This window comes from Sciurus carolinensis, chromosome 1 (assembly GCF_902686445.1).
Source record: "Sciurus carolinensis chromosome 1, mSciCar1.2, whole genome shotgun sequence".
Lineage (NCBI taxonomy): Eukaryota > Metazoa > Chordata > Mammalia > Rodentia > Sciuridae > Sciurus > Sciurus carolinensis.
Genome location: NC_062213.1, coordinates 136867120 through 136881825, shown reverse-complemented (window position 1 = coordinate 136881825; position 14706 = coordinate 136867120). Strand labels below are relative to the sequence as shown.

The window sequence follows — 14706 nt, the reverse complement described above, 5'->3', positions numbered from 1 at the left end:
TTTGTGTATCAAATATAGTCATATAGGTTCATTCCTTATTCAAGAGCATGCCTATGGGGAGTTCCTCTGCAAAAACCTAGAGTGTGTATTTGTATGGCCCTTCTCCTGGTAGGGGTTTCCTGCAAGACATAGAGGGGAAAAGTGCAAGCGATGTTCTCATCCTTGAAAATGCTGAGCACTACAGCCTCACCAACTGATTTTCTAACTACTGTCACAAATGCCACATGGGTTTGTTTAACTATGGAGCAAATAGATATGAACTATGCTAGATCTTGGAGAGGAGGAGGGCAGAGGGCAGTTCCAATTTTGGGTAGTTCTAGAGTTTAGAATGAGATGAATGAATCTACTTTCATACTTCTGATAGGATGAGTGACAGTCTACACCTTTCAGTCTCTGAAATGTTCTCAAGAAGAACACTAATATAGTTCTCGATGCCTTGTTTTGTATATCATTGGAAGATATTATATATTTATCAAATATTATCTCTCACGTTTATTAAATAATACCTCTTATCTTTCATCTGCACATTTGGGCAAAAACCAATTTACAAAGTAGTCTTTACAATGACCTGCTTACAAAATTAGCTCTTGGCTGTGTTTGGGAGTTCTGATTTTGGGAGGGTGTTACTATTTTCAGAACTGATAAGAGTAGCTCACTGTACCTAAACTTGTAAATAATATGGTTTATGCTAAATTTCTCTTTTCCTCCTAGGAGTCTGAAATTTTGGTACATTGTTAGCAAGAGGGTGCCTATATCCCCAGCCCCCAATGAAAACCATGAATACTGAGTTTCTGATGAGCCTTCCCAGTAATAAACAGTTTCTTCCACACATGTTGTCACAACTCATTGGTGTGGGTATTAAGTTCATTCTCCATGACTCCACTGGTAGAGGATTCTGGTTTTCTCTGGACTTCCTATGTTCCCTCCTCTTGGCTGACTTTTACTCTGTATTCTTTTACTGTAATAAATCTCAGTTATACTATACACTGAGTATTGTGAGTCCTGCTAGTGAATCATCAAGCCCACCTGAGTGGTCTTGGGGACCTTCTCATATATGTCCTAGATGATCTGTGTTAATACTATCTCCATGAGAAACTTGAAAGTACAAATATAACTGCTTTGCTATATATTTTTACAATCCCTTTCTTTATGCAGTAGCACCAGCAACAACAACAACAACAACAACAACAACCAGTACAACTCTGCCATTTATTAAGCACCCCTTGTGTGTTAGCTTCATCCTAAACAGTTCTTATTTTCTACCCCTGGTAACAAACATGTAAAAGAATATTTTTACCCACAGTTTTACAAATGAGGAAGAGGACATTCAATATTAGAATTCAAATCTCTCTTATCATAAATAAAACCCATGCACTTTCTAAAATATCATATCCATTCCTCTCTTTCTTATGTAACAATGGTTTTACAAAAAGCATCACATTTTTATATAGCAGTTTGTTTACTTTCAATACTCAAACCGAAACAAAATTACCATTCTGTTGAAATCCCTAATTTTCTGTTTTATATATGCTGACTAGCCAATATAGTAAATTAGTGACTACAGAAATTAAGAGAGTTAGTATTATTTCATACTTTTCCCACATGACAAAAGGGAGACCCCTGGGTTCTAAAACATTAGAATTAAATATTACATGTAATATAATTTGCACATAGCATAAACAGATTTCAGTTAAGTTATTATTCACCATGTCTTTGTAGGCAAGGAATGATCTTGGCAGTTGGATCAATTCTTTTAACATCCTTCTCCCCTTTCCTCTATGATACTGTTTTAGATTTGTCTAACAAAATTACATGAACACAAATGCATGTACAACTAAACTGGCTCTGGTTGCCACCAGATTAGCAGGTATTTCAATTGAACACTCATTTACTAAATTTCTACCAGGTGCCAGGCCTGTGGCAGATACTAGGAAACTAAGATGAAATCCCCAGTTAATAATCTAGTGTCCTTGATACAATGGAAGAAATGTGGTTTAGTACAGGTGGTATAGAGAAGGACAATTCAAATAAACCAAATTGTGTTATTTGCAACATGTATATTCTGAGTTTCATATGAGCTATTTTAAGTAGAAACTTCATGAAAACAAAATAAATGACTATTGGACAGATTTTTAGTTCTGGATATCTCCTCTTAGTAGGTCTATTATGATGAGAAAAAATAACTGATATTTTAACAATAAAGAATCTCTGGTAATTCAACTATGGGGAACAAAATATTTTGTCTTAGCTTGATTTTTTTTAAATCAGTGTAACCAATTAAACTTCAGTTGGCATGTATCAAGAAAACTATTTTATGTACATTAATAAATGTCAAAATGTGCCTTACTATTATGTATAACTATGATTATGTATCTGACAAATAAAGAAGAAATTTCTTATAAATAAATAAAGATATTGAGTTGTACTATTTCCTAAAGTATAAAGTTTTAATCCAGGCTAATTATTTGTAATTTTTTCTCATACTTTTTAAAAGAGAACAGTTTTGAGAATTTCTTTTCTATCAACTATACATGAACACTTTTCTCCATCACAGAAGTTTTATGGAACTTGTTAGGACATGCGCATTCATGTAATTTTAAAAGTATGCTGTAGGAATTTGTTCCATTTTGCTCCCCCAGGGCCATAGTGTTTCCTTGTAAATTGATATTTTAAAAATAGTTTATCACTTTTCAATTCCTGCCTGTCGCTTTTTGTAGTGTTAGGATGTCAATTATTCCATATACTCTCCTGATGAAAATAATCATTCCTTTCTTACTCTTTAAGTGCTGAATCAAGTCTTAATGTGTTCAAGAATTCTTCTTGACTATTTTGAGCCATTCTTAGCTCTCACTATTCAAATCCTCTTTAGTAAATGTTATTTACTATAATTTTTGATAATTAATCATAAGTCATTTACTCTTATTCTTTCTTCTATTATGAATCTATCATCTTTTGAGAATTTGTGATCCTTAAGGAAGGTAATATAGATGTCTTTCTGTATTCTCACACTATGTAGCAATACCAAGGATTAAAAAAACTATCTTTTGAATGAGATATAGAACATCAGTTAAGAAATACAAAGAATTTCCCATTAATTAATCTTCATGAAGTTTTTGAAACTTCTCTTTGATATTCTTTCCTGGTACTTCATTAATCTTTGGATAAATTTATTCAATAAATATTATGTGATTGGCACTGCATACAAGACATATATGACTATATCTTATAAGTCATATAAATATTATAAGTATAATATTTTATATAAATATTGTCTTATATAATTATTATATACAGTGCCAGCCACATAATATTTATTGAATAAATTTATCCAAAGATTAATGGTTTAAAAAGATTTCATCTCAGTTCCCATTTTATACAGGCACATAATATTTATTGTTTATGGAATGTATCTGACAAATAATTGGTGACCAATATCTGTGGAATACTGAAAGTCTCAAAAAGTCAGTGAATTAAGGTTTTAAAGAATGGATATGAAGCAAATGAGATTCTATGAAATTCATTAAAAGTAAGATGCAAATGAAGAGCGTAATACAAGAAAATATTGAGCTTTCAACACTTGGTAACTGGGGGGTATGGGCCAATTACAGAATATGCTGAGAAGAAGAGTTGGAATGGATTTTAAAGGAAACCCAAGGAGTACAGATTTAAACCCAGTGAATGTGAGGCATAATTTTTTAACTTAATGGAAAACTGGAGATCAGACAGAGGAAGCTTCTGGATTTATCTTCATCTGTTATTGATTTCTTAAATAAAAGTTATACTTCATCATCTAGTTTTTGCTTTACAAACCTCCATCCTTAGAAAACTTCAAGTCTAGCAGAAGCAAGACATACACAAGTAAGGACACTAAATAGAGATAGAAGCAGGTATAAGATATACAAGACACTTGAAATGAAATATAGAATAGATACTCGAGAAGAACATCTATTTGTGATCCAGGAAAGATGGCAATGACATTACAGGCAAGTAGCAGGATCCAGGAGAGCTGTGGCTCACTGTACCTCAGCTCTCTCCAGCTGATCTGAACTGCCTACAACAAAGTTCTGCAAACACTGTAGACATTTCATATCTTCATGCTCTGTTCCCATGTTGTTTTTTCCCATTTAAATGTCCTTCAACATTCTGACTGCCTCACAAGAATCTCTCATATTTTAAGATTTAGCCTAAGCATATTAAAATCCTTGAGGATTACACCCAAGAGCAAATATATTAGAAAAATTTATTAGAAAAATTTCAGCTCTTGAATTATCACAGGGACTTCTACATATACTTGCTGTCAAGGTATAATATATAAAACCTGTATGTACTTGTTGCCATGGAAGAGTTTTCTCTAGGGATAGTTCAAATGAAAAGTAACTGTGATATAAAGTAAAATATGTTAAGGACCACAATAATGTTGTTAAAGTGTTGAAGGGCTTCACAAAGAAAAACTGAATTAAGTGGGGCAGGGAGAGTTGAGATGGGTCTCAAAAGTTGATGCTTAGTAGACAATGGGGGTGGGAAAGTAAACGGCTTTAGAGGTGACAGAATGGCCTGAAACAAAAGCATAAATAAATAAGTGGGTTGTGCTTAATGAGTACTGAGTGGCCTGATTGGTAAGTACATAAAGGAGAACCTGGGAGGTGTGAAAAGTAAAGATAGGTGAAGAATATATTGTGGGAAATCTTAAAAGTTAGGGTAAAAATTTCTTAACATCTATATTCTTAAAGCCTCAACTGACTCATTTCCCTCCAGATAATCTACTGTGTTCCATTTCCCTTGCATTTCTGAAGAAGTCTTATCTGAGTCTTTTCTGATTTTAATGGTGGCAAACTGATTCTCATTTCTCATTGTATTACTAACACACCAGAGATTTTTTTCATAGAGTTTTTCCAAATTTCATTATTCAGGAAAAAAAATCAAGCATATAAACTTTGTATGTCAGTTACTACTATCTTTCCATCTGTACTGAAAATGAAAAGATTATATATGTATAAAAAGTTTTCCATAAAACACAGAGTTGGCTTTGTTTATGGTAAAAATAAAGTCCATATTTCACTTAATTATTTTTCCTATGGTCAAAAGATGAAAGTATTTTCTGGACAAAAATTCTGTGGGTATATCATATTGTTTAGTATAATAGAGAAAAAATAGTTATTTAATAAGCAAAGGACAGAGTGCAAATGTAAAATGTCTCAACCTAGTGGGAAATACAAGTCTAATCTAGTCCCTGAAAACTTTTTTCAAAATAAATAAAAGAAAAACTCAATAAAACTTAATATGTGGAAATGCTATGACTCTTAAAATGAGACTTGAAAAATATGTCTAATGTTAGGAAAAAAGTTTCAGACGAACAGATGTACATAAAGAGCAGATCTCATTGTTTTTGAAAATATTTCCTGGTAAGATTCTTAAGTGGTTTTTTTGGGGAAAAAAAAAAAGACATTCTAATAGAGTACTTTGGATATACATGTGATCTACATATAAATGCAAATAAATTCATTATGTTCACAATCAGAACATAAAACCAATGAGTGGTAGTAACAGAATTTCTGCTAATTTGAATCTGTTTCGTGATTTGAAAGTAAAGTTTGAAGAAATCCCATTTCTGTTTAGTGTGTTTTGCTGATCATTGTTGTTAATAATAAAATAATGAAATGATGCACACATGGCAGACTCAATAAAAACTGATGCATCGAGAATAAAGTACAACTTTCTCAAACAGGAAAAGACAAACTACAGCATGTAGGCCCAATTCTGCCAGACGTCTGTTTTTGTAAATAAAGTTTCCCTGGGAACTGAGCCAGGCTCATTCATTTATGTATTGTCTGTGGTGGCTTTCATACTGCAGCAGCAGTTGAGCAGTTGCGACGAAGACCATATGTCCTGAAAGCCTAAAATATATATACTATCTGGTCCTTCACAGAAAAGTTTGCCAACTCCTGTTCTATTGCATTTGTAATTCTCAAAGTTTTAAAATTTAGTACATTGGTTTCATAGGTCTTAGATATCTTTTTTAAACAAATCAGAACCACAAAGATTCTTTAGTAGTCTTACTCTTAGATTGTGTAATTCTGCCACCACCTTCTATAAGAGTGGAATGTCAACAGGGAGTCCAAAGCAATACCATTACCCTGTCCTTTACCATTCCATTAGTCTATGCCATTTTTTAAATAGGAAGAAGTAATGTATTCTCCTTCTTATGTATCCTGAGTACAAAAATGTTAGAATTTTATCTTTGCCATTTTTATTCATGTGTAAATATCTAAATAAAATAATACACTAGCAATAAATGCAAACTGTGGTTGCTATACAAACACCCCTTCAAGAGAAGTTTCTTAGCACCCCTTTCTACTTGCAAAATGACAGCTCTAGACTCCTTTTATATAGAAAAAGAACTTCCATTTCCTCAAAAGCTGTGGTTACATTTTGTAATATCCCTACTTAACAGAATAGAAACATATTTTTAGCCAAAAAGAACAGTTTCTCTATCAACACATATGTCCTTAAGATAGCTGCCAAAACAATTTTAGTTATTTTTCTTAAAGTGTCTTATAACAGGATGAATGTTTTGGCAAAATTATGCATATAATTATTTTCTACATCACAAACCACTTAAGGATCAAATCTTACTTAACTATCTTGTCTAGCACTCAGTAAGTATTCATTAAGTGTCTTTTTGAATGACAGAATAAATGACAATATTCTTCTGAAACACAAAAATATAAGTAAATGATAAAAAAGCATGAAAAAAACACATTTGCAAACAATAAACTATTTTAAATCATACAATAATAATCTTTAAATATATTTGGATTCTAAACTTTAATGTCCCAGACCCAAAAACAGAATTATATCAATGTGATTTTAAAAATAACTTTAGGAGTAAATTTTAAAAAGCAGAAGAAATTCTAAAGTAGATAAAGTGGTCAATATTATGTTTTCTTAGAAGGCTAATAGGCAAACTGTTGCTAGATTGTAAGCACACTAAATTTTCATATCTAAAAAACACTGATGCTACTGGAAGGACAAAAATTCCATTTTAATATTTCTTTTAAGTTGATCCATTTGAAAGACTAGTTTGTTGCTATTCCAATTTGTGCAATCTAAGATGCTTACTATTTTGTTTTAATTAATAGATAAAATTATATTTATTTATCATATATAGCATGTTTAATTAACATATATATTACCTCACATAGTCATTTTTTGGGGGTGAGAAGACTTATCATCTACTCTTACTAGTTTTCAAACATGTAGTACTTGTCTTTCTTTACCTCTAGGTATTTTCACTCAACATAAAGTTCCATCCATACTGATACAAATGATACCCATTTTAGGGTAGAATAGCATTCCATTATGTGTGTGTGTGTGTGTATGTGTGTGTGTGTGTGTGTGTGTGTGTGTGTTTATCACATTTTTTTCATCCATTCATCTATTGATGACACCTAGGTTGATTTTGTATCTTGGCCTTTGTGAAAAGTATTGCAAGAAACATGAGAATGCAAATATTTCTTTGACATATTGATTTTACTTTCTTTGGATATATACCCAGTAGGGTATTGTTAGACCTCAGAGTTATATGTTATCTGATGCCAGGTGTGGAGGGCAGGTGTGGAGGCTTGGCCTGCATGTGTCAGCTGAGTCAGGAGCCATACAGGCCTGCCCATTGCTGGGTTTTACAGTGATGGGTGTGGGATTTATAAGGCAAAGTCTTATGCTTACTTATCTTTTTTCCCTGTGTGGATTGTATCTCTCTCCACACTGCTGCTTGGAGTTCAGGGAGGGATGATGTTTGTAATGTAAAATTGTTCTTCCTACCCTATTCAACGGTCTTTTCTCATTACTATGCTATAACCAGGTTCTATGTTCTCTCACCTGGTTTCCTTAAATCTTATGAAGGTATTTACAAATTGATGTTTCTGCATGAGAATGATTGTTGGAGAATCCCATTCTCCCATCTTGCTCTGTCCTCTCCTGAGAAACTATTAGAGTTTAATATGGCATATATGATAAATACCTTGTTTCTGTATCATAGAAATAATACAGAATCAGTATCATTATAGAATGTTAGATCTTATTCCTTTTCCTGAAATATTTTAATAGTTGTTAAGGATAAAAAGAAACAGTAAGGATAAGGATAAAAAGAAAACAGTATGTTGAATATAAAATGAAGCATACAAGCTCTCATATGCTTGTTTCCCATAACTTCTGTTTCTAGCTTGTAGCACAGCAGCATGTATATCTTTCTTTTTCCTATGGATAGAAATTTTGCCTTTGTGCTTTTATTACAAACAGTGAACTTCTTTTATTTTTATTACTTCCTGCTTAGTAACAACTTACATATGATTTAATACTGATTATATCATACTACTAGTTTAAAATGTTTCTCTTTTTGTAATATAAAGAATTTTCTGTCCTCTTCATTTATCTATGCCCTTTAGCTTTCATAGGTGTAGAAGATAGTACTGTAGGACTGTAGCTAATATAGTATTTGTGATTTTTCTAGTAATTTTCTCTGTTTTTATGAAGAGATGCCACAACTGTCAGGTCAAGAAAATGATGTATTTAATAATCCAAAGGACCTAAAGATTCTTACAAAATTTTAAGTACTTCAAATGTACCTGGAAATTTGGTGCCTTTCTTACATAAATCTTACATAAATCTAAGAAAATCATTGACAACTCACTTGTAAAGTAGTAGTTCACCTTGGAGGTTCCTGTAACTAGTTTTCAGAGAATGGTGAAATTCAAATCACTTCAATGTACCTGGAATGGTAATGTCATATATCTTCGCCATTCATATCCACTGATATGTCCACACACTTTCTGTATCTTCACTTTGGCTACCACTTATTTATACTCCCTTCTAATTCTCTGGGCCTTCACAGACATGATAATCTAGAGAAAATAATTCACTGTGGCTTCTTAATCAGATAAGTGATGCTATTCACACATTTTAAAGATAATAAATGTCAAATACATGATCCTAAGACTTACTAATTTTAACATGCTGGGATTTTTGAAGAATTGTTTTGCTAATCATAATGTGGTACTCATGGCCCCATGACCTCTGACTTCATGCAGGAATAACAAGACCTCAGGCATTAATTTAAAATAAAATCAGAAGTATTCAGTTAACTGTTAAGAGAAAGCAGGATGATGGAGAAGTTAGAGATAGTTCCTTTGTAGTCACATCTCTGCTACCATGCTACCTGACCCAGGACAAGATTTTTAACTTCTCAGAAACATAAGTTCCCTTTTTATAAAATAGAAATAATTATTTATTTCCCAGAGTGTTTATGAGGATTAAATGATATAATATATTCAAAATAGCTGGCATATAACTGGGTTTCAATAAATGGTAACTATTTTCACCATATTTAGGTAAAAATCCTTCTGATGATGCAATGTGTCATGGATATACATTTTTTGCAACTTCCCATTTCTTGAGGAAAATTACTACTCCCAGTCATATAGGAGGGATGCAATAGGTTTGCAGCTGTGCTGTAGATAGGTATAGCTTAAAAAAAGGAAAGAGTAGATTATTCTTTTAAAGACAATGACAATGAGACTAAAGTCCTACTTTGGGGCAGCTGGTAGAGTTTTGGCTATTATTGTTTGACTAAATGATGTCACCATCTTTGGGGAATTCCCTCAAGGAAATATGACTTGTTATGATTTAAGTAGATCCCTTTAAAGCTGGAATTGTCCTCGTAAAGAATAAATAATACTCATAAAATAAACAGTATCAAACTAAACTCATGGCAATTCTATCAGACAGTATGAAAACTATGATATTAAATGGGGTTTTATGCTGAGCACTTTAAAATATTTTTCCATCTTCTTCAAAATCTTTCCTATTTCCATTATAAATACATTGTTTCCATATTCCTCAGAAACCAATAACACTTGAAAACATTTTAAAAATAGAATTGCTAGCTTGGCTTAGTATATCACATAATCTAATTTTACTTTGCCTGTTTTCAAATCTTCCTAGTTATTAATTCAAATATTTCTACCCACTAATTCCCAAGGATGTACTTCAAGGATATATTTAAAAGCAGGAAAAATTGATAATTACTTGATGCAGAGAAGAGAGCCTCGAAACTATAGGAGAAATCTTGGATTTGAAATCCAGATCTGTTTCTTACCAGCTATATAATTTGAATGTTAATTATATAACTTCAATAACTTTCAGTTTCCTTATTTATAGAATGGCAATAAGAAGATTTATTTTACAAGGGTCATCCCAAGATAATGTGAGATAATAATAGGCCTTCAGAAAGTAAATTTTTTTTCTTATTATTACCCTGCTGACTTCACCTTTTTGATTTTGAATGAACTCTAGTGTGGAATCAGCCAACAGAGAGTCTATGATTCTAAAGGTCTTGTGATGAAAAGTGAAGAACCTGATTTTGAGTATTACCTATGGTCTTTCTTCCTCATCTTCTTGTTCAGCAGTCACTTACTGTGTCAGCATGCCAGAGGGAAGGCAGTAAAGGAGAGGACACAGGAGAGTGCTTATGAAATCTTGCTAAGATGATAAATGAATGAATGAATGAGGTAAAACCAATCAAATTGGTTGGGTTATATTTTAAGAGGTAAATCAATATGGCCAGACTATAGAATAATCATATGACTCTCTTCAAGTGGGCAGAAATGGAGTAACTGAAAATTAATGTAATCAAGGATGCTTTATGGATAATATTCATTTTTTATATTTAAAATAACAGACTATTATAAGTTTCTAGGTGACACTGTTGGTTATTTTCTAAAGGCATCTCCAGTTCCCTGTTAGAGGAAAATGCCTGCATGGTTTGAAGTATCCTCAACAATAAAGAAACAGAAGTAATTTTCTACTCATAGACAAAGCTGTGATTTCATTGTCTCTAAAACACGTACTAGTTCTGTTTGCTCCAGCTTCAGCAAGATATAATGAAACTAGAAAAGGGCCAGAAAAAAAAAATTGGCAGATGAGAGGAAGACTAAAAGCAATACAATTCTTATGAAAGAGTCACAGATCATTAGAATTGGAATTATACATCATATGTACCAGAATATTCCTGATAAATAACAAATAGTTTATCCAAGAACTATTGTATGCTAAGGACTATCTAGAATCCATCCCCCCCTGTTTTTTGTAGCCTACATCTGTCTTATCTAAAACCTCAAACAAATTTATCTCAAATTCATCCACTTCTTTTTACGAACACTGCCATCATCCTGATCCAGACTCCTGAAGCAAGCATCCTAACTGGTTTGTCCTTTCCTAGTTATCTTCTCAACCAACTTCCTAACAGAATAAGACTAATCCTAAGACAAAACCATGGCAGTGGCTTATTTAGGATACTCGGGGATTCCTCACTGACTCTAATATCAAGTAATAACAATGACCCTGAATGACTGGTTCCTGTCTCCTTGAGAGTAACATTTCAGATGACTTTTCCCTTTGTTCACCAAGGTCTATCCAAACTGACTTTCTTTCACATCCACAAAATAGCTAACTGCTTTCTCACTTATGACTGTCAACATGTATAACCATAAACACCACCACAACAGCAGCTAATCTTTATCGTTTTCCTGTGTGACTCCCACTGTGCCAAAAGCTTTATGTGTGTTATGTTTAATAAGAAACTCTATGAGGTGGTTATTTTCACCCTTTTTCTTCTGAGAAAGAAAATATTTAGAGATCTTAATTAATTTTCCTGAAATTAATAAGTGGCAAAGGTAGGAAATATGTTTTATTGTACATAAAGTAATGATCTTTCTCCTCTTCCCCTGCTCACACCATAAGATACCATTCATATGATTATGGTTACAACTCATGTTGTTGTCTCAAAATGGCTTTATCTCATCTTCTCATCTAAATTTGGCATCCTTGCCATAGTCCCTTTAAACTTTTACTTCATAGAATGTATCACAGTTTATAATTATATATTTCTTTAGGTGATTATTTAATGTCTGTCAAATTTCCAATGAACTCTAAGTTTCACAAAGACAGTCATCATATGTTCAAGATACCAATTCAATTAGTTAGTATTTGCTGAATTAATGATTGAGACAGTCACTAAATTTTCTAATAATGAGATAATGAATCACTGTATGGAATAACTTATTTGAGCATTAGAATTTCTATTAAAATATTCTTTCTATATTAAACCTGAAAGAATTCTCTTATACAGGCAATCTATTCATCCTAATTCTGGTCTCATGACCAATACTGAAAAAGTACATTCTTTCTTTTCCTTAGAAGTTCTTCACATACATTTATCCTAGACAATTTAAGCAGAAAGAATTATTCATTATGGTGGGAAAATATTAGATTTACTTGTAAAAAATGGGATGCTAGAAAGAGGCACATTCTAGCATATGTTAGAATTAGAATTAGAGACACATTTAGGGAACAATACAATTCTGTACAGAAAATTACTAAAACATGTATACAGACATAAATATAGATTACATTGCTGTGGTTGGCATGCTCTATCATAAGTTTGGTTCTAATTCGTGTAAATCTAGAAAGAAACAAATAAAACTGGAGGGTGTCTAGTAAAGGCAATTTAAATGACTGTAAAAAAAATTGGACAAAGTAAAAATTAGTTGATCCAATTAAGCTTGGATATCCCAAAATTACAAGACTGATGCCATGAAGTACAACTGTTTCTTCTCACATCTCTCAAGTTTTCTTGGCAAGAAAACTCTGGACTAGATGAAGTGTATTTACAAGATATGAAAATTAACATGACCAAATAGTGTTGGAAATTACTGAGACCCAAACATTCTTTAGGCATTTTATATTTCTGAATTAACTCAATGTAGGCAGTAATTTAAAAAAAAAATTATCTCACAACCCTAAAGAGAAAAAATCTCAAAGCTGGGAATGTCCTTTGCTTAATGATTTATTTGACATGTAAAGTATATCTCTACATCTATGCCAAACATTGTCAACTAATATTAAAATATCACAGCATAATATAATGTGGAAATTTGGATTTTGAGTTTGACTGAGTTTAAATCTCATTTCAGCAATTTATTAGCTATGTAACTTTGAACTGGTTTCTCCCTGTGCTACAGTTTCCTCATTTTAAAAACTGGAATAACAAAATGTATGTTTTAAAACTTGAGAATTAAACAAAAATACTATAATATGAAACATCACTTAGCATTAGCAGATAGGTGGCACATAGCAAATCACCAATAAATGTTATTTTCCTTCCAGTGACAAAAATCTATTACCTGCCAAGACAGCCCATTTTCTCTTTGGACAGCACAGGGAATGATTTCTTATACTGTGTGGAACTAGTCCAGCATGTAAAAGTAAATAATACTTAAAGATCCAAGATATAGATGCTATTTTAAGAAAAGATGTTCTTCATTGGTATTTTAACTTTGATACACTAGTTTGCATATATTTCCTTATCAATTTAACATTCAGAAATGCCAGAATTTAAGTTCTTTGAGTGACCTCAGAGAAATATAAGGTACAATCTTATCTGATGAGAAATACTGAATAATCTAACTGATATGACTACTCCATTGGAATGTCTTCGGGTTTTGTTTGTTTTGTTTTTTTGCAGTACTGGGGATTGAACCCAGAATCTTGTATATGCTAAGCAGCACTCTATCACTGAGCCTTTAACACATCTTTTCCCCGAAAAAAGAAGAAAAAATTACCCTTCTAATCTCTCAGGTAACTGAGAGTAGCAAAGATCGTCTTAGACAATCCTCTATTTATTTTTATTAATAATTAATGGCGAGAAAAAATTTGTTTTTGTTAAGACCAGAGTTTATAATTGTTTAATTACTAACTTACAAAACAATTTTCCAGAACATTTTAATTCTGATTTAAGTTGTAAGATAGGCTATTGGGAATTTGATTACTAAATTACTAAATTAGATCACTTTCTCTGTAACAACATAGCACACTGTAAATAAATGCACTTTACTTAATTTATCATTTCATATATATTGTGTGGGTTCATTTGTTAAGATAATATTTTATCTCTCTTACCTCATTATAGGAAACAAAATTAGTTCTAACAGACCTGAATCAAATATAATTTGAAGCCTTATACTCATATAACAATGTGAAGTTAATAACACGAACTATTTGAGGAAAGTAATTGTACTTTTTAGTTCACTGCCTCTTGGTTTACCCCAATCATTCAAATTTTAAGAAAAATTGCCTTCAAACTAAAACTTATTATTTAACAAATGTTTTAATAATGAAAAAGGACAAAGTAAAATTTAGAATGAAGTTATCAGAACTAAAATTGAATATCAAATATAAGAAACAAGAGTTTTTTAAGATTATAATTTTAGATAAAAATATTACTGATTATTTTCCCTCATTTCTCTTTTGTATAATATGCTTTATTTATCAATAGGAGCATCAGAAATGAATTAAAAATTTTAGTGGATTTTCCTCTTGATTCTTGCTAACATGATTATGGTTAACTGATTATGCTAACCTGATTATGGCTAAAATACTTACTGATTATGGCTTAAAAATACTTACAGATGATAAAAATAATGAAAGTAAACACATAAAAAAAACTTACCATTTCACCAATTTTTCCAATATCTCCTTGATCTCCTACTTCTCCCTGATAATAAAGAATATAAAATTATAAAAAGTATTATTTTTCAACCAAAGAATTCATGACTGCTCTTCTGTCTTCATTTTTATGTAATTATCACACTA

General features: G+C 31.9%; 1 protein-coding gene across 2 annotated transcripts in view; it reads right to left on the bottom strand.

Annotated features, from left to right (window-relative positions):
- Col24a1 (collagen type XXIV alpha 1 chain) overlaps positions 1-14706 on the bottom strand; it is a 391233-nt gene that overhangs the window by 170621 nt on the left and 205906 nt on the right. For both annotated transcript variants that reach the window (XR_007104846.1, XM_047523663.1), the window contains exon 24: positions 14564-14608. Coding sequence is in view for 1 of the 2 variants with exons in the window: in XM_047523663.1 (XP_047379619.1) it covers positions 14564-14608 (45 nt within the window). In the remaining variant the exon portion in view is untranslated. The remainder of the gene's footprint in view (positions 1-14563; positions 14609-14706) is intronic.